We start from the raw sequence: 18,558 nt of genomic DNA, 5'->3' as shown, positions 1-18,558 counted from the left end.
TGCCATGGCCTCTGGCATCTCGGAGCTCAGTGGAGGAACTGCTGTCACCAGCTGGCAAAAGCCACACAAGAGAGTCCATTGAGATTTTACATCTCCCTCATGTTTGGACCCCAGCGAGCCCACCACACCAGAGGCAGCAGGTGACTCCATATGTGTCGAGTGCATCCACTCAACATGCAAATGACCTTGGCCTTTAGGGAAGATATTTAAACAGAGGTGTCTCAGCACTGAAGAGGATGGCCCCAAACAAGTGGCAGCAATAGCACCACATAGAATAACCTCTACAGTGACAATGTTTCAAAGAGGCTCTCGCAACTGTTGGACAAACCATGCTCTATTTGGTGAGCACAAGGTCTTACAGTAGAGACAACGCTGCCAAGAGATGTGTGTCTTTTGTGGAACATTCCAGAAAGGGAGCAGAAGCTGTTCTGGAATATCCGTGAGCTTTCTGTCACCCAGACCCCTCTGCGTGCTGCCCCCCCCCCCTCTATTCCAGACACCACACTTCCCACCAGACTCGGACCTCCTCCTGAAGGCAGCCAGAACCTACCACCGGTTCCTGACCTGGCCCATTCCCTACTGCAGCATCTGCCAGGAGCTGCTCACCTTCATCGACGCTGAACTCAAGGCCCCAGGTGAGCACCGAGGCAGGTGGCACCCGGGGTGGGGCTCAGGTGGGTGGGGCGCTCCCAGCTCTCCTGCACCTGTTCCTTGGCCATGACTCTCTTCACATTGCAGCCTTCGGTTCCTCTCTCCCCATGTCCCGGGGCAAAACTTGGGAGACTGCTTCTCACGGTGGATACAGCAGCAGGTGGCTGAGCCAACACAAGCTGGGAGCAGTAAATACGGGAGGGAACTCAGGGAGAAAGTCTCAGGGAAGCTGAGCAGGCGTTCGGGACAAAGCAAGCCCACCCGTTAGCCTGTGCCTATCTTTGGTTAGCACGGGGGATCTCTGAGACTGCCCAGGTCAGACAGAGAAGCCCCCAGAATAGGGACCCTTGCTTGTTCTCTTTGCCCCAGGAGCAAATAGCTGATTGTGTGTGGGGGAGATGATTCAGTCCTAGCTGGGGAAGGAGGCCGGTGACAGGTGGATGGCCGCCATGACAGATGAAGACAAGAGCTTGGTACTCTCTAAGTTTCCACATGTGAGGTCTGAAAAGCAGGAGTTCTTGAGAAATTACAGGTGCTGTTATTGACATGGAAAAGAAGTTTGGGAAAACAATGATAGAGCAAGGTCAAGTATGATGTGCTGAGTAGCAAACCTCAGAGTAACGCATAACACCAGAACAGCCACACAAACATCTCAGTGGGTGCCTCCAAGACGTTCAGCACCTGCTCCTGATAGTCATAGCTCCTCAAAAAATGGAAAGTGCTCATCAAGAAGTGCTTTTAACACAGCAACAGCCCAAGGTGGACTGCTAGAGGCATTTCCTTTCAAGTCAATAGTCTTCCTCATCTTTTTTTTTTTTTTTTTTTTTTTTTGCTTAGAGGGATTTTGTCGATGCAAAAAAGAAAAAAATAAAGATAAAATTGTCATTATTTGGAGCTCAAACCATTGTTTATCTGTAGTGAGTCACCCAAAAAGAGAATTGTCAGAAATAGATGACTGGTCCCTAGGAGTTTTTCTTTTTTCTTTTTTCTTTTTTTTAAAGATTTATTTGATTTACGTGAAAGAGTTACAGAGAGAGGCAGAGGCAGAGAGAGAGGTAGAGACAGAGAGAGAGGTCTTCCATCTGCTGGTTCACTCCCCAGATGGTTGCAACGGCCGGAGCTGTGCTGATCCGAAGCCAGGAGCCAGGAGCTTCCTCCAGGTCTCCCACATGGGTGCAGGAGCCCAAGGACTTGGGCCATCTTCCACTGCCTTCCCAGGCCATAGCAGAGAGCTGGATCAGAAGAGGGGCAGCTGGGACACGAACCGGTGTCCATATGGGATGCCAGTGCTTCAGGCCAGGGCATTAACCCGCTGCACCACAGTGCTAGCCCCTCTAGGAGTTTTCCTATTCACCAGCATCATCCAGTAAGACAGCAGGATGAGTGAAGAAAAGCAACAATTTACAACAGCAACTAAAATACAAACTACATTTAAAAATGTGAATAACCTACCTCGAGAAAATGAGCTTTACTGAAGGATAAATAATTAAAGAGACACCAAGAGTTATGAAAATCAGTGTAATCTCCATCAAGATACCAACCATACCCTTTTAAAATTTAAAGAAAAATCTACTTGAAAGAATAAATGTTCTACAGTAGCATTTCTCTTTTTATTTTATTTTATTTTTTTTTTTTTTTGACAGGCAGAGTGGATAGTGAGAGAGAGAGACAGAGAGAAAGGTCTTCCTTTGCCGTTGGTTCACCCTCCAATGGCCGCCGCGGCCGGCGCGCTGCGGCCGGCGCAGCGCGCTGACCCGATGGCAGGAGCCAGGAGCCAGGTGCTTTTCCTGGTCTCCCATGGGGTGCAGGGCCCAAGCACCTGGGCCATCCTCCACTGCACTCCCTGGCCACAGCAGAGGGCTGGCCTGGAAGAGGGGCAACCGGGACAGAATCCGGCGCCCCGACCGGGACTAGAACCCGGTGTGCCGGCGCCGCTAGGCGGAGGATTAGCCTAGTGAGCCACGGCGCCGGCCAGCATTTCTCTTTTTAAAGATTTATTTATTTTTATTTGAAAGAGTTAGAGAGAGAGAGAGAGAGGTCTTCCATCTGCTGGTTCACTCCCCAAATGGCTGCAATGGTGGGAGCTGGGCCAGGTGGAAGCCAGGAACCAGGAGCTTCATCCAGGTCTCCCACGTAGATGCAGGGGCCCAAGCTCTTGGGCCATCTTCTGCTGCTTTTCCAGGTGCATAAGCGGGGAGCTGGATCAGAAGTTGAGCAGCTGGGACTCGAACCAGCGCCCATATGGAGTGCCAGCATTACAGGCAGCTGCTTAACCCACTACACCACAATGCCAGCCCCTACAGTAGCATTTCTTTATGCATTATGTCTTTATTTATGTACTCTTAAAGGAGAGTAATGATGAGGGGCCGGCCCTGTGGCATAGTGGGTAAATCTGCCTGCAGTGCCAGCATCCCATATGGGTGCTGGTTCAAGTCCCAGCTACTCCACTTCTGATCCAGCTCTCTGCTATGGCCTGGGAAAGCAGTGGATGATGGCCCAAGTCCCTGGGCCTCTGCACCAATGTGGGAGACCTAGAGGAGGCTCCTGGCTCCTGGCTTCGGACTGGCACAGCTCTGGCTGTAGTGGCCAATTGGGGAGTGAACCAGCGTGTGTAGCTCTGACTTTCAAATAAAAAGAAATCTTTTTTTTTTTTAAAGGAGAGTAATGAAAAAATGTTTTCTCTTACTAGGTAAAGTATGTAGGGCTATAGCTATTTTTTTTTTTTTTTGACAGGCAGAGTTAGATAATGAGAGAGACAGAGAGAAAGGTCTTCCTTCCGTTGGTTCACCCTCCCAAATGGCTGCTATGGCCAGCGCGCTGTGCCGATCCGAAGGCAGGAGCCAGGTGCTTCCTCCTGGTCTCCCATGCGGGTGCAGGGCCCAAGCACTTGGGCCATCCTCCACTGCACTCCCAGGCCACAGCAGAGAGCTGGACTGGAAGAGGAGCAACCAGGACAGAACTGGCACCCCAACCAGGACAAGAACCCGGGGTACCAGTGCTGCAGGCAGAGGATTAGCCAAGTGAGCTGTGGTGCCGGGTGGTCTATAGCTATTAAATAGTACACTACTGGCATAATAGATAGATGAATAGAATGATATAATATCTAGAAACGTTAAATAAATAAAAATTTACTGTATAACAGTGGCATCCTCAAAAATGATTTTAAAAATCACTTATTTAATAAGTGATACTAAGACAATTGGTAGACTATAAGGAAATTGAGTTAAAATTCTATTTAAAAAATTGAGTCACATCTCAAACATAAAATAACTTTTAGATGGATTAAAGACTTAAGTGTAGAAAACAAGACCTGGCCGGCACCACGGCTCACTAGGCTAATCCTCCGCCTAGCGGCGCCGGCACACCGGGTTCTAGTCCCGGTTGGGGCGCCAGATTCTGCCCCGGTTGCCCCTCTTCCAGGCCAGCTCTCTGCTGTGGCCCGGGAGTGCAGTGGAGGATGGCCCAGGTGCTTGGGCCCTGCACCCCATGGGAGACCAGGAAAAGCACCTGGCTCCTGGCTCCTGCCATCGGATCAGCGCAGTGCGCCGGCTGCAGCGCACTGGCCGCGGCGGCCATTGGAGGGTGAACCAACGGCAAAGGAAGACCTTTCTCTCTGTCTCTCTCTCTCACTGTCCACTGTCTGTCAAAAAAAAAAAAAAAAAAAAAAAAAAAAAAAAAAAAAAAAGACCTTAAAATACGAGAAGAAAAATAAGCTACATGAGTCTGGGGGGGTGAAGAGTTGCCACATACATTCATTTCCCCATGCAGAAAATGACAAAGAGACTGACACATTTGGAAGTGTAAAACTCAAAGCTCTCGGCCGGCGCCATGGCTCACTAGGCTAATCCTCCACCTGTGGCGCCGGCACAACGGTTTTTGTTTTGTTTTGTTTTGTTTTGTTTTTTTGACAGGCAGAGTGGACAGGGAGAGAGAGAGAGAGAGAGAGAGAGAGAGAAAGGTCTTCCTTTGCCGTTGGTTCACCCCCCAATGGCCGCCGCGGCCGGCGCGCTGCACTGATCCGATGGCAGGAGCCAGGTACTTATCCTGGTCTCCCATAGGGTGCAGGGCCCAAGGACTTGGGCCATCCTCCACTGCACTCCCTGGCCACAGCAGAGAGCTGGCCTGGAAGAGGGGCAACCGGGACAGAATCCAGCACCCCGACCGGGACTAGAACCCGGTGTGCCGGAGCCGCAAGGCGGAGGATTACCCTAGTGAGCCGCAGCGCCGGCCCACAACGGGTTCTAGTCCCGGTCGGGGCGCCGGATTCTGTCCTGGTTGCTCCTCTTCCAGTCCAGTTCTCTGCTGTGGCCAGAGAGTGCAGTGGAGGATGGCCCAAGTGCTTGGGCCCTGCACCTGAATGGGAGACCAGGAGGAAGCACCTGGCTCCTGGCTTGGATCGGCGCAGCGCGCTGGCTGTAGCGGCCATTTGGGGGGTGAACCAAGTGTCTCTTTCAGTGTCTATCTCTGTCTGTCAAAAAAAAAGATCATGGTAAAAACTCAAAGCTTTCATATAGCAAAACCCACTGTAAATGAGAGGTAAAGGACACAATAAGAAAGAATATTTGCGACAGAATATTAATATATTAAGCTTTGGGAGAGTTATTTTGAGTTGGTCAGAAAATAAGCAGATGCACCAGTGGAAGTATGAATGAAGCCATGATTCAAGTGCACCTTAAACAGGGCCTTGAATGGTGAGTGGTAACCCCCAAATCATCCTCACTAGTAGCAAAAAAGCTCAAGAGAGAGGCGCTTCTCCCCCTAACAATTTGGCAAAAATTAAGGAATAATTCCAGTGTTGAATAAGAGGTGGCCACATTGGCTAAGTCCTCGCGTAGAAGACTCTTCCACCCAGCAATTTCGTTCCTAGAAACTGATCCTGCTGAATAATTATGGATGTGCAAGGATTTAGCCGCAAGGATGTTCATCAATGCATCTGTTCTAATATTCAGCCAACGCCGGAAAAAAAAAAAAAAGTTGAACACGGTTGGGTCCACCGTGGCAGCGTAATTTGGTGAAATGCTGTTGAATGCAGAAATAGAGTTACTAAAGTCAAAAGATGTTGGCTAACTTGTTTGGTAAAAATGCAGATTACAAAATATCATGTGTGTTGTAATCCAAGTTTTGTGCATCCAATCCTGGTGTACACCTGCACCAGGCCTTTTCATTCTCATTGTATCCATCAAACATAGACAGCAGTACCAGGTCTAACTCCCAACCGCTCATGATCCCCAGAAAGCCCAGCATGAGGCTTTGTAAATTCCTTTTCAGGACTAAGTGACTTCCTTCCCCAACCAGTCAGCCGATCTGCCTTCTCTCAACCAATCAGCACCTCCTTCCTCCTCCCAGCCAATCAGCTGCCTTTGCCTCCTCCCATTCAATCAGTTGATCTGCCCCCCCAACCAATCAGCTGACTTGTCCCCAACCAGTCAGTCTCCCCCACACGCACCCAGTTGTGTGTTGTCACAGATGAGCAGGGCAGGGTTGGCCAGCCTTAAGGTCCACCTCTAAGCCAGTCCTTACGTCACGGGGGAGACCGTGGGGGTGGTGTTAGCACAGGAGATGGGTGCCGGCAGCATCACAGTGCCTTAGGGACCAGTTGCCATGGAGACCGTGGCTGCTGGCAGAGGAAGTGGGCTGGTTATCAAGACCTGGGGCACCCTCTTCTTCCTGACTGTGCCTCCGATAGGGCCGCCTACAGCCAGCACCCTGGGGGTGGCAGGAAACCTCCCCTCAGTGCCGCCGGGCGTGTTTATTGAGGATTTATACTCCGTGCTGGCACAGCTGTGCAGAAAGTGATACTCGCCTCCCGGGCCGGTGTCCGTAAAGCTGCCGGTGCGTGGTGAGCGGCGTATATGCTGGTCACTCTGCAGCGTGCAAAGCACACAGCCTCGAGGGGTGCAAAGGAAGTAACGGTATTCTCAGTTCCTACATGAGAAGTTCAGTGGCCCTTGTCCACGCTGTCTATACTTTGTCAATTATTAGCTGATGGCTTCAGCCAAGTTCCCGAAGCCCTCTGTCATTGCTAACTGCTGTAGACGGCAGCGGCGGGATGATACTGAAAAGCGCATCCAATCCGGCACTGCCAGGGGTGGGTTGCGCCTATCCCCGGGACCCTCTCTCTGGGTAGCTACTTTTAGTCCCGTTTCTCAGAGGTGAAACTGAGGATTTGACAGTTAAGTAGTCTCACAGCCAACAGGAGGTCTAGCAGTTGGGATCAAGTCTGTTTGAATTCCAAAAATCATAGCATATCCTCCCGTGTGCACACCGACAGTTTTTCTCTGTAGTACACGAGAGCAGCCGCCAGGTGGTGCTCCACTCCTCACAGTTATCACCCACCTCAAAACTTTGAGGGACTTTGCCCTAGCGAAGTGGCCTCGGAGTAGCGCCTAAACAAGCAACAATTATATAATTCCACAAAAAGCCGGCAGTCAAAGCTGTTAGGTCTCCAAGTGGCATCATTTGGTGATTCCCCGCTTTTCACCAAACAAAAAATCATGGCCTTCCTCTTGCTAGCTATGACGTTGCAACCCCAGTCCTTGCCTTGCGTTTGACACAAGAGATGCCATTTCAGTGCCCTAGCTCAACCCCACTCCAGGGATGCCCCAGTGACTGTTCCTAAGCTCTGACCAGAAGGTTCCCACCCCCCATCCCCAGGTCCCCAGCCCTGCCTCAGTTTACCCCATCCATAGGCAGCTGCACTGTTGGCAAACCTCCTCCCCAGGGCTGACATGGAACTGAGTGCCCATTGGGAGGGGACGCTTTCCAGCCACGGAATGAGTCAGGGAGCAGGGCCAGGGGGAGATGTGTGGCCGACTCCTCAGTGTGTGTGAGGTCAGAGGGGCCCTGGGCGAGGCTGTAGAGGAAGGGGCCTGGGGTCAGACACCCCGCAGAAGAGACCACATGGGCAAGGGGGCAGGCCCTGAGGGGCTGCAGGCTGCTGGGTGAGGGTGGGGGCCTGGGGGCTCGCCGCCTGGTTGGAGTGACGCTGAGCGAGGGGGCCTGACACAGCCACTATGAACAGACACCCAGAGTGGCCAGGAAGGGCGCAGTGACAAGGACATGGGGACAACTGGGCAGCCAGGCACGCGGGCTGCCCCCGTACGGGGGAAACTGAGACCCAGCAGGAGAGTGACCACCACATAGGCGATCAGCCTGGAGCTCAGACTTCTCTCCCCCAGGCTCTCACCCTGTGGCCCCTTCTCTCCCACCAGGCTGCCCCAAGGTGGGGGCTGGGGCTGGGCAGGGTAACCAAGAAGGGGGAGGACAGTGGGGGTGGCTGGGGAGTGGGTGGCGGAGGTCACGAGGTGTCAGCGGGAGACGGGAGCACAGGGCCAGGCACCCAGGAAGGCCCGAGTAGCATTCTCGTTCTCATGGGCCACCTCTGGGATCTTCCAGCCCAGCTGGCCAGGAGCTGGCTTGCCGCGACCCAAGACTGACTGGTGTGGGATGAGAGATGGCCTTGAACTCTTTCTTGTTGTTGGCCCATAGGAATCTCCTACCAGCGACTGGTGAGAGCTGAGCAAGGTCTGCCCGTCAGGAGCCGCCGCAGTTCCACCGTGTGAGTGTCCTGGGCGGGGCGCGGGACCCCTGCCTTCTCGCCATCACCCCCCTCTCCCCAGTCCAGCATGCCCTCCACACCCCTGCACACACGCACGCACCACTGCTGCCCAGGGAAGCCCTTGGGGTTCCTGGTGGTTGGTTCCATGTAGAGTTCATGTTTCTGGGCTGAGGGTCTATCTGTGGCTTTGTCACAGGGCCTGGCTCAGTCCTGCCAGGCGCTAGCCACACGTGACCTCGCACCATCCTGACTTTCCCAAGTAGGAAGTTGGAAGTCAGAGAAGGCGAGTAGCTTGCCCAAGGTCACACAGCTAGCAGGGCTCTGAGCCAGGGTTTGAACCTCAGGCTTCTTCAAAGGTCTGTTTCCCACAATGTCTTTCTGTCCTGTTTAACCAGCATCTAATACGTTTTGTATGACAGCCTGAAACACACACACACACACACACACACACACACAACTGGATCAAGTTCCATGACACCAAACTTACTCGTTACTCCACACGCGCCATGAAGCCATTTGGTAAAATAAGGACTTGCAGCAATAGCCAGGGTTGGACCAAGCTAAAACCAGCAGCCTGGAGCTCCACCCAGGTCTCCCATGTGGGTGGCAGGGGCCCAAGTATATGGGCCACCGTCCACCACCTTCCCAGGTGTGTTATCAGGGAGGTGGATTGGAAGTGGAGCAGCTGGGACTTGAACTAGCGCTCACATGGGATGCTGGTGTCGCAGGTGGCAGCTTAACCTGCTATACCACAATGCCAGCCCCAGAATGCTGTGGAATTTAGAACTTAAGAGTGGTTTATTTCTGGAATTTTGCACATAGTATTTTTCAGAGTGGATGGCCAAGGGTGATAGTCAGGGACTGCTGAGTAACAACCAGTGCCTCCCGGCACTCCCTGGGCTCTGTGCACTGTTCCAGTCATCTCTCCCCTATTCATGCATTAGCTCGTTCATTCCTCGGGCTCATGCTGGGAGGTGACGGTTTTCAGACAAGGGAACCCAGGCACAGAGAAGTGAGGGGGAAGAACCCTTGGGCAGAGAAATCATGCAAGCCCATGATTCCTGCACCCAGTGGTGCTCAGCCCATGGCCGTGGGAAGAATGGCCAAGGCCACAGCAAAGGAGAAGGGCCCAGTAAGAGGGCTTGGGATAGCCTGGACCCTGGAAGAGGGCTTGGGATAGCCTGGACCCTGGAAGAGGGGTTGGGATAGCCTGGACCCTGGAAGAGGGCTTGAGATAGCCTGGACCCTAGAAGAGGGCTTGGGATAGCCTGCTTCCTTTTTGCCACAGAGGGAGAAGTCAAAAGCAACTTCTCCCCGGATGATGAGGGCTCTGCCCTGTCTCTGTGCCCTTACCCCGACGCCCAGCTCTGGGACTGTCGTCCCTAGAACGTGGAGGGAACCCAGCCTGCACGGAGCTTCCTCGCACAGGGTTTGAACCCGGTGTGGAATAGTGAGAGAGCACAAACTGAAGCGCTTATGGATACAACTCCATGCTGGCTCAGATCCACCCTGAGACGCCGCAGGCACGGAGGGATTGATGCCGGGGCAAGTGATGGTGACTGGGCCTGGAGACCCGTGCTTCTCTCAACGTTTGAGCCGGTTGCTTCATAGAGAAATGCAAATATTGGCATCGACGGGGAACTTGGGTGTGCGGTGGGCAGGGAGATGGAGGCGGCCGGGCGCACATTCCCCTCCCTGCCCGGTGCTGGTCGTCATGACAACCTTGGGCGTTAGGAAAGGTGTCTCCCACCAGCAGGGGAATCAGAGGCAGCCCGCCATGTCACCTCATTCCAGGGGGACTCTCGAGCCCCATTAGTCCCTGGCCACACTGCCCAGCAGCATGTGAGCTGCCCTGTTCCCCACAAACTCCTGAAATGCTCCCCCCAGCTTCCAGTCCCCTCCCCCTAAAAATAAGACCCCCTTTGGGTAATCCTGCGTCTACTCAGATGTCGCCTTGGAGAAAGGGTTATGCAAAAAGTAAGATAAAATATATTTTAAAGGGCTGGCGCCGTGGCTCACTTGGCTAATCCTCCGCCTGTGGCGCTGGCATCCCATATAGGCGCCGGGTTCTAGTCCCGGTTGCTCCTCTTCCAGTCCAGCTCTCTGCTGTGGCCTGGGAGGGCAGTGGAGGATGGCCCAGGTGCTTGGGCCCCTGCACCCACATGGGAGACCAGGAAGAAGCACCTGGCTCCTGGCTTCGGATAGGTGCAGCGCCAGCTTTAGCGGCTATTTGGGGGGTGAATCAACAGAAGGAAGACCTTTCTCTCTGTCTCTCTATCTCTCACTAACTCTACCTGTCAAATAAAAAATATATATATTTTAAAAAATTAAGCTCAGTTCTGAAAAGTTCAGCTTAAAAAAATAAAACCCTCAAAAGTAGACCACACTTCTTCCCCTTGGAACAGGGACCCTGGAGTCCAGGGTCCAGCCTCCCTCCTGGCCACCTGCTGGCCCTGGCTCCAGCCCTACCTGGGATAGGGGGAGGTCCAGGCCTCGGGGGCGCTGAGCCCTGGCAGGCGGGGGCCGTGCGGCTGCCCATGGCCAGGTGCGATCGCCAATGCTCTGTGCCCCCAGTACTGTGCTGCTGCTGAACCCCGTGGAGGTGCAGGCCGAGTTCCTCGCCGTAGCCAACAAGCTAAGTGCACCCGGGCACTCGCCCCACAGCACCTACACTACCCTGCTCCTGCATGCCTTCCAGGCCACCTTCGGGGCCCACTGTGACCTCCCGGGCCTGCACTGCAGCCTGCAGGTAAGGGCCCCGGGGCTCTGCTGAGCATGTCCCTAGAGAGGCAGAGCCCCACCTGCTCCATCTCAGCTGCAGTCTCGGGTACACTGGCGTTACCCCGCCCTGAGTCACATGGCAGAGCAGTGGCTGGAGGGCTAGTCGGGTTCTCTTGGAGCCTGGCAGCACCTGGGTGCTGCGTAGGGTGCTGATACCTGGTACCTCGGAAGATGGCGCCTGTCCCGGGATTGGGAGTGAGCTGGTCTGGTTTCTGGTCCTAACCCTGTGACCAGTCAGCTGTGTCGCTCTAGGCAGCTCCTTCCCCTCTCTGGCGTTCAGTGGGGAGTCTGGAGGCCCTCCCAGCTCTCCAGTGCTCTGCTCTGGGCCTGAGAATGGAGGCAGGGCAAGGCCTGGCTCCCTGACCCGCTGGGAGTGGAGGCGGGCCAAGGGACCAGAGCAGACCCTATCTCCTCTCTTGGGGTTTCAGTCCAAGACCTTAGCCGAGCTTGAAGACATCTTCACGGAGACCGCAGAGGCGCAGGAGCTGGCATCTGGCATCGGGGACGCAGCTGAGGCGCGGCAATGGCTCAGGACCAAGCTGCAGGCGGTGGGAGAAAAAGCCGGCTTCCCTGCCGTCTTGGGTGAGGTTCTTGGGAGAGGGGCCCCATCCACTGTTCCAGTTCCCAAGGCATGCAGGCCAGCTTGGCCTGGGGGCTGTGCTCCATGCAGCCATTAAGGGGCCCAAGGTTTCCAGCACTTTGTTGCTCCCTCCCCTGGGACATCTTCCAGTCCACAGGGTCAGGGCTGGGTGGCTTGTGGGATAAGGAAGGGTGCTCACTGAGGACCAGAGGCATGGGGTTTTTGTTGAAGAAGCTACAGGGGCAGGTGCTGTGGCATCTGCACCCCATTTCTAGTCCCAATTCCTCCACTTCCCATGCAGCTTCCTGCAAATGCACCTGGTAGGCAGCGGGTGATGGTCCAAGTACTTGGGTCCCTGCCACCCTGGCCAGAGACCTGGATGGAGTTCCTGGATCCTGGGTTCAGCCTGGCCTAGCCTTGGCTGTTGCAGGTGCCTGGAGAAAGAACCAGAGGAGGAAAATCTCTTTCCCTCTGTCTTTGTCCCTCTGCCTTTCAAACAAGCAAAATTTCTTAAAAGATGCTACAGAAGCTGTGCACATCATTCCACATGGGCCTCTTAGAGCCCAGTTGAGACACACGGCCACAGAGTGCCTCAAAGAAAGTGTGTCTTAGGAGAAGGGAGCATAGGTCAGTGTTTTCTTTATACTGCTAAAGATCTGTTTATGTTTAAAAGGCAGAGTGACAGAGAGAGAAAAAGGCAGACAGAGATCTTCCATCTACTGGTTCACTCCCCGAGTAACCACAACAGCCAGGTCTGAGCCAGGCCAAAGCCAGGAGCCAGGAACTCCATGTGGGTAGCAGGAATCCAAGCACTTGGGCCATCCTCTGCTGCCTTCCTAGGCGCGTTAGTAGGAAGCTGGATCAGAAGTGGAGCAGCCTGGACTTGAACTTGTGCCCATATGGGATGCTGACATCGCAGGTGTCAGTTTAACCCCCTGTGCCACAATGCCGGCTCTGTAGCACGGATTTTAAGGAGCACTTAGCAGTTCCCATTGTAGAATTCCTTATAAAAATCTTAGGAGATGGTACAGTTTTTTCCCCACGTGATCACGGTGGAATGAGGCACACACATCCACCCCGCTGGCCAAGGCCTGGGAGCCAGGCATCCTCTGTCTCGCTGCCTGCACCCCTCCCGCTCTGGTCTGGTCCCCAGGACAGGAGCACGGGCCTGGCCAGTCTCCAGGGCTCCTCGCCAGCACCCGTGCCCTGCCCTCCTGTTCTCACAGACACTCCCAGAGCCGGCAAGCTCCACACCATCCCACTCCCTGTCGCCAGGTGCTACACCTACAGCTGGAACCAGGACAGCTTTGGTAAGGGGCCGGCTGGGGGTCTGGGGCACCCTTCCCCCCCCCCTCCCCCCACATACACACACCAAACTTGCTTTCTGCTCCTGCCCCTGTGCCACTGCCTCCCACCTCTCACCAGCCCCTCTACCTGAGCCGGCTCAGGCCAGCACTCAGGTCAAGTCTCGCGAGGGTGGTCAGCCCGCTGAGGATGTGCAAGGCCCAAACCCTACTGCCCTCTGCTTCCATGCAGACATCCTGCAGGAAATCCTGCTTAAGGAGCAGGAGCTGCTCCAACCAGGGATCCTGGGGGACGATGAAGAGGAAGAAGAGGAAGACGAGGAGGAGGAGGAAGACGAGGAGGACTCGGACGGGCATTCTGCCGAGAGGGACTCTCTGCTGTCCACTGGCTCTTTGGCCTCCCGCGACTCCACCCTGTCCCTTGCCTCCTGCCAGGCCTCAGGGCCAGCCCTCTCCCAGCACCTGCTGACTTCCTTCGTGGCCGGCCTCTCGGACGGCATGGACAGCGGCTACGTGGAAGACAGTGAGGAGAGCGCCTCTGAGTGGCCCAAGAGGCCCGGCCGCCAGGAGCGCCGGGGCCACCGCAGGCCCGGGCAGAAGTTTAACAGAATCTACAAACTCTTCAAGAGCACTAGCCAGCTGGTGTTGCGGAAGGACTCCCGGGGCCTGGAGGGCAGCCCGGACTCGGCCCTGCCCCTGCGGCGGGCAGGGAGCCTCTGCAGCCCCCTGGACAGCCCGACCTCACCCCCGTCCCGGGCCCAGCGCTCCCGTTCCCTGCCCCAGCCCAGGCTCGGCACCCAGCTCCCCAGCTGGCTGCTCACCCCCGCCACACGCCCCCAGCGCCGCCGCCCCTTCCTGAGTGGGGATGAGGACCCCAAAGCTTCCACGCTCCGTGTCGTGGTCTTCGGCTCTGATCGGATTTCAGGGAAGGTGGCTCGGGCTTACAGCAACCTCCGGTGAGGGCCATGATGGGCGCGTGGCCCTGTCTGGGGGATGGATCCAGGACCAGGGTCTTGGGATCCACGGGGGACCCCGGGGCTCCCTCTCATCATCATCTTCTCACCAGGACGCTGGAGAGCAGCCGCCCACTCCTCACGCGCTTCTTCAAGCTCCAGTTCTTCTACGTGCCTGTGAAGCGAACCGGAACCGGCTCCAGCACCTGTCTGGCCCCTCGAAGCCAGACGCCCCCACTCCCCACAGACTCCCCGAGGCACCCCAGCCCTGTAGTAGGTCCCCAGCCCTGGGCCCAGTGGGGGTGGGGGACAGTTAGTGGACGTGAGTGAGACACAGTCCCCCCAGGAGGCTGTTTGGGGCACCTGTGTGTAGGGGGCACCTCGTCCTGCCCCGACCTCACTCCCAGGTCCCTGCCTGCTCCTGGGTGGGAGGACAAACACTGAAAGTTGTCAGACTCCCCCGGGGGCAGCGAGGGGCTCAGCTTGGGGCTGCAGGTGCTGTCGTGGGAATGATGCTCACCCCTCCCCATAGGAGCTGGGCTCGGCCCCGTGGGAGGAGAGCACCAATGACATCTCCCACTACCTCGGCATGCTCGACCCCTGGTATGAGCGCAACGTGCTAGGCCTCATGCACCTGCCCCCGGAAGTCCTATGCCAGGTAGGTGGCCCCTGGGGTGGGGTGGGGGTCGGGTCGCTGCCCAGCCTCACGCAAAAGGCTCTGGGTTTTGGGGGGAACCGAGCTCGAGACCTTGGGAAAGAGCAGAGAATGCGGGTGAGAAGCGGGACTGAGCCTGAATCTGGGCAGGATTTCACCTCCCTTCCTCAATTCCCGACTTGTGCAGCTCTGCCAGGGCCGTTACCCGGTGAGGGAGGCGTGGAGGCTGGCCCAGGGCCTCCCTGCCTCCTGCTTCCTCCTCACATGTCCCCTGCTGCCTCTCTCCCTGGGCCCCGGCCCCTCTCCCTCCGTGCATCTCCCTGCCTCTGTTTCCCTCCCGCCGCCTGTCCACCTGGGCCGCAGCAGTCCCTGAAGGCTGAAACCCGGCCCCTGGAGGGCTCCCCAGCCCCGCTGCCCATCCTGGCTGATATGCTGCTCTACTACTGCCGCTTTGCCGCCCGGCCGGTGCTGCTGCAGGTCTATCAGACAGAGGTAAAGCCCCAGCCCACCCCACGCACTGCCTCCTTCCCCACGCTCCCGGCCCGCCCTGGGCAGCACTGCGCAGGTGCCGTCCTAGGCCCCGCCCCCCGGCAGAGCCGGTGGTCAGCCCCCGGGAGGGCCGCACTGATGCACCCTCGTGCCTCTCCAGCTGACCTTCATCACGGGGGAGAAGACCACGGAGATCTTTATCCAGTCCCTGGAGCTAGGTCACTCTGCTGCCACGCGGGCCATCAAGGCTTCTGGTGGGTACTGCCTGAGCCCAGGCGGAGATAGACAGGGGGTGGTGCTGGGGAGGTGGGGCCAAGGGAGGAGGCTGGCCTAGAGAGGCAGGGTTTTGGAGGAAGAGCGGAAAGAAGGGGCCTGGGATGACCTAGAGAGGTGGGGCCTGGGAGGAGGAGCCTAAACAGGTGGGGCTTGGGAGGAGGAGCCTAGGAAGGCAGGGCTTGGGAGGAGGAGCCTAAGGAGGCGGGGACCAGGAGGAGGGGCCTAGGAAGGCAGGGCCTTGGAGGAGGAGCCTAAGGAGGCAGGACCAGGGAGGAGGGGCCTAGGAAAGCAGGGCCTTGGAGGAGGAGCCTAAGGGGGTGGGGCTTGGGGAGGAGGAGCCTAAGGAGGCAGGGCTTGGGGAGGAGGGTTCTAGGGAGGCGGTGCCTGGGGAGGCCAGGCACAGGGGGCGAGGGCGCGTGGAGCTGGAGCCACAGAGTCCATGCATGGGTTTGAAGGATGTGTCTGTGCATGGCACAGGCCCCGGAAGCAAGCGGCTGGGCATTGATGACGACCGGGAGGCCATCCCTCTAACACTACAGATTATTTACAGCAAGGTAAGACCGCCTTGGGCCATTCCCCTCTCTTGCCCTGTGGCTGAGCCTTCCGCCACGAGAGCCAGACTCGTGTGCCTGCATCCCAGACTTCAGGCTGCAGCAGGCTCCTCGGGCCCCCCTCGTTGCTGAGGGAAGGTGGCAGAGGGACGGAGTGGACACCTCCCTCCCTCGGGTTCTGGAGCCTCCCCCGAGGCAGTGGGCCTGGGAGCTCTGGGCTGAGCGGGCGGGCTGTGCTACATTTCCAGGGCGCCATCAGTGGGCGAAGTCGCTGGAGCAACCTGGAGAAGGTCTGTACCTCTGTCAACCTCAACAAGGCTTGCCGGCAGCAGGAGGAGCTGGGTGAGTCGGGCGGGCCGGGCGGGGGCCAGGCGGGGAGGGGTTCTGAGCTGGCCTCAGCCAACCTTGCCCTTCAGACTCCAGCATGGAGGCCCTGACGCTACACCTGACGGAAGTGGTGAAAAGGCAGAACCCCAAATCCAAGAAGAGCTTTAACCAGGTGAGGGCCCCCCTCGCCTTCGAAAAGCCACCCCCACAGGGGGCTCGGGGGAGTGTGTGTGCCCATGTGCATGTGTGTGGCTGTGCCCATGTGCATGTGTGTGGATTGCACATACAATGTGTGCACCCATGCACCTGGATGGGTGCACCCATGTTCACGCTCATGCCTGAGTGCATGTGAACATGCATGTGTGGGTGTGTTCACATATGTGTGCATGTGAGAGGGAAACAGAGGTGTTCACAGCGGGGCCTGTGGTAGGCGAGGAGAAGCAGGGTGAGGGGTGAGGTTTGGGATGTACCTGGGTGTCGACCAGGGAGGGGACCCTGTGAGAGGGGGTGTGTGTTGGGGTGGGGGGGAAGGCTGTGTGATGGGTGCGAGGAGAGAGCCCCGAGTTGAGGCAGAGGGGGCTGTGTGTCAGGGAGCCCCCAGACTCTCACAGTGATGGGCAGTCTCCCTAAGGGCGGGGGGTACTTGCTTTTTCCAGACTTGGAGAAGGGCAGGGCCTGCTAGAAGCCTCAGCGTGCGCACATGCATGCACACACACACACACACACACACACACCAGTCTGGCCATTAACCCTGGAGAGCCGCCAACCAAACCCCTGCCTGTGCCCCCATTAGAACTCCCCCCGACAGCCATCGGCTCTGAGGGCTGGCGGCGCCACACGCCCAGGCCTCCACGGCTGATGTGGGCCTCCCTTGCAGATTAGCACGTCCCAGATCAAAGTGGACAAGGTGCAGATCATAGGCTCCAGCAGCTGCCCCTTCGCCGTGTGTCTGGACCAGGACGAGAGGAAGATCCTGCAGAGCGTGGTCAGGTCGGGAACGGGGGTCCCAGGGGGCGGGGCAGCCTCCCCGCTCAGACATTGCCAAGGATCCGGAGGGATGGGCACCTGCCCTTACCCTGCTGTGCCCCCTAGGTGTGAGGTCTCTCCCTGCTACAAGCCGGAGAAGAGCAGCCTCAGCCCACCGGCCCAGACGCCTCCCGACCTGCCGGCCCGGGCGGCCCCTGACCTCTGCTCCCTCCTCTGCCTGCCCATCATGACCTTCAGCGGGGCCCTGCCCTAGCCCGGCCCTGGCTGCACGCTGGATGGGAGCTCAGAGGCAGCTTCTGCTGTTCACCCACTCTGAGGAGCCCTGTGCTAGGGCGGGCTCCTCCTGTGCGCCCTACCTCAGGCAGGGGGCAGGGGCTGGATGGTTTCTGGGGCCTCCAGGATCTGGGAAAGAAACAGGCCTTAGGGACAGAGAGGCCTGGCCACGTAGCCATTCAGATAAAAGGAGTGGCCGAGCTGGTCTGGACCCCTTCCCAGTACGGAGACTGGAAGCTGCAGGCTCTGGGCTGGGCTGGGCCCACCTTACTTTGTTCAACACACGTGGGGATCCCTTTGTGTCTGGCGCTCAGTCCTCCCTATCCTGGGGTTCCCGTGGTAGAGACCTGGGCCGGACGCTTCCTTCCTGACCTGTAGTCCCATCCCCTGCACGCCGGGCAGCAGCACGCACGCTCGGCCTGCTGGCTGTGAGGACCTGGTGCGGACCCCCTCTGGAGCCCCTATCTGGGTCTCAGATCCTGGGGACATGGCACTGGCCGCTCAGCGAGCTTCTGGCTAAATGCCCCGAGGACAGCTGTGACCTTCGCTGAGCGTCTGGAAGGGAAGACCTCCTCCGAGGGTGGCAAAGAAGTGGTCTGCAGAACGCCTGGCCCGGGGGAGGGGCTCGGGAGAGGTCAGCACCTTGCTGTCTGTCTCAGGCCATGGGGGTTCTCTCACTGTCCCCGGCTGCTCCTCGGTCACTCATTCCCAAGCCACGCTTGGGGCACTAAGAGGCTGTCCAGGGGGTCTTCCAAGGGAGGCCTTGCCTTGGTCAAGGTCAGAGGAGTGTGGCTCGGGCGCCCCACCCTCCACGGCCTGCCCTGTCTCCACCTCTGGGCTGTGGCCCCGCGTGTACACTCCTGCATCCCTACATGTTCAATGGTGCCGTCTGGACCAGTGGAGTGGAGGACGGGGTGACTGGGCTCATAGACTTAATGCTTGACCTGGAGGTGGGTGCGGGGGAGGACATGGGACCTGGGCATGGAAGAAGTGGGCAGAGCCACCGTGTGGCCCCCCCACCATGCTCCTGTCCCAGCTCCAGGCTCCAGAAGAGAGGCTGACTACGGGCCTTCAGTGCCTTTTACTGTGTGAGTGGTTGTCCTACGGTGATCAGTAGATGGACCTAATGTATGGAATGCATGATTGTCAAATAAAATCTTGATTTGTTCTGTA

General features: G+C 57.3%; 1 protein-coding gene across 3 annotated transcripts in view; it reads left to right on the top strand.

Moving 5' to 3' along the window:
• Positions 1-18,558, top strand: part of PIK3R5 (phosphoinositide-3-kinase regulatory subunit 5) — a 72,453-nt gene extending 53,895 nt beyond the window's left edge. For 2 of the 3 annotated variants that reach the window (XM_002718969.5, XM_070061377.1), the window contains exons 5-19: positions 497-635; positions 8,140-8,209; positions 10,784-10,958; positions 11,419-11,572; positions 12,797-12,880; positions 13,107-13,830; positions 13,941-14,100; positions 14,360-14,485; positions 14,846-14,974; positions 15,132-15,225; positions 15,725-15,801; positions 16,047-16,140; positions 16,215-16,297; positions 17,003-17,115; positions 17,218-18,558. In XM_002718969.5, the coding sequence (XP_002719015.2) occupies positions 497-635; positions 8,140-8,209; positions 10,784-10,958; positions 11,419-11,572; positions 12,797-12,880; positions 13,107-13,830; positions 13,941-14,100; positions 14,360-14,485; positions 14,846-14,974; positions 15,132-15,225; positions 15,725-15,801; positions 16,047-16,140; positions 16,215-16,297; positions 17,003-17,115; positions 17,218-17,365 (2,370 nt within the window). In that variant the 3' untranslated portion in view covers positions 17,366-18,558. The remainder of the gene's footprint in view (positions 1-496; positions 636-8,139; positions 8,210-10,783; positions 10,959-11,418; positions 11,573-12,796; positions 12,881-13,106; positions 13,831-13,940; positions 14,101-14,359; positions 14,486-14,845; positions 14,975-15,131; positions 15,226-15,724; positions 15,802-16,046; positions 16,141-16,214; positions 16,298-17,002; positions 17,116-17,217) is intronic. The other variant, XM_008270735.4, reaches the window with a different exon arrangement.

Source organism: Oryctolagus cuniculus, chromosome 17, assembly GCF_964237555.1.
Source record: "Oryctolagus cuniculus chromosome 17, mOryCun1.1, whole genome shotgun sequence".
NCBI classification, from domain to species: Eukaryota; Metazoa; Chordata; class Mammalia; order Lagomorpha; family Leporidae; genus Oryctolagus; species Oryctolagus cuniculus.
This window is presented reverse-complemented; position numbering and strand designations above follow the sequence as displayed.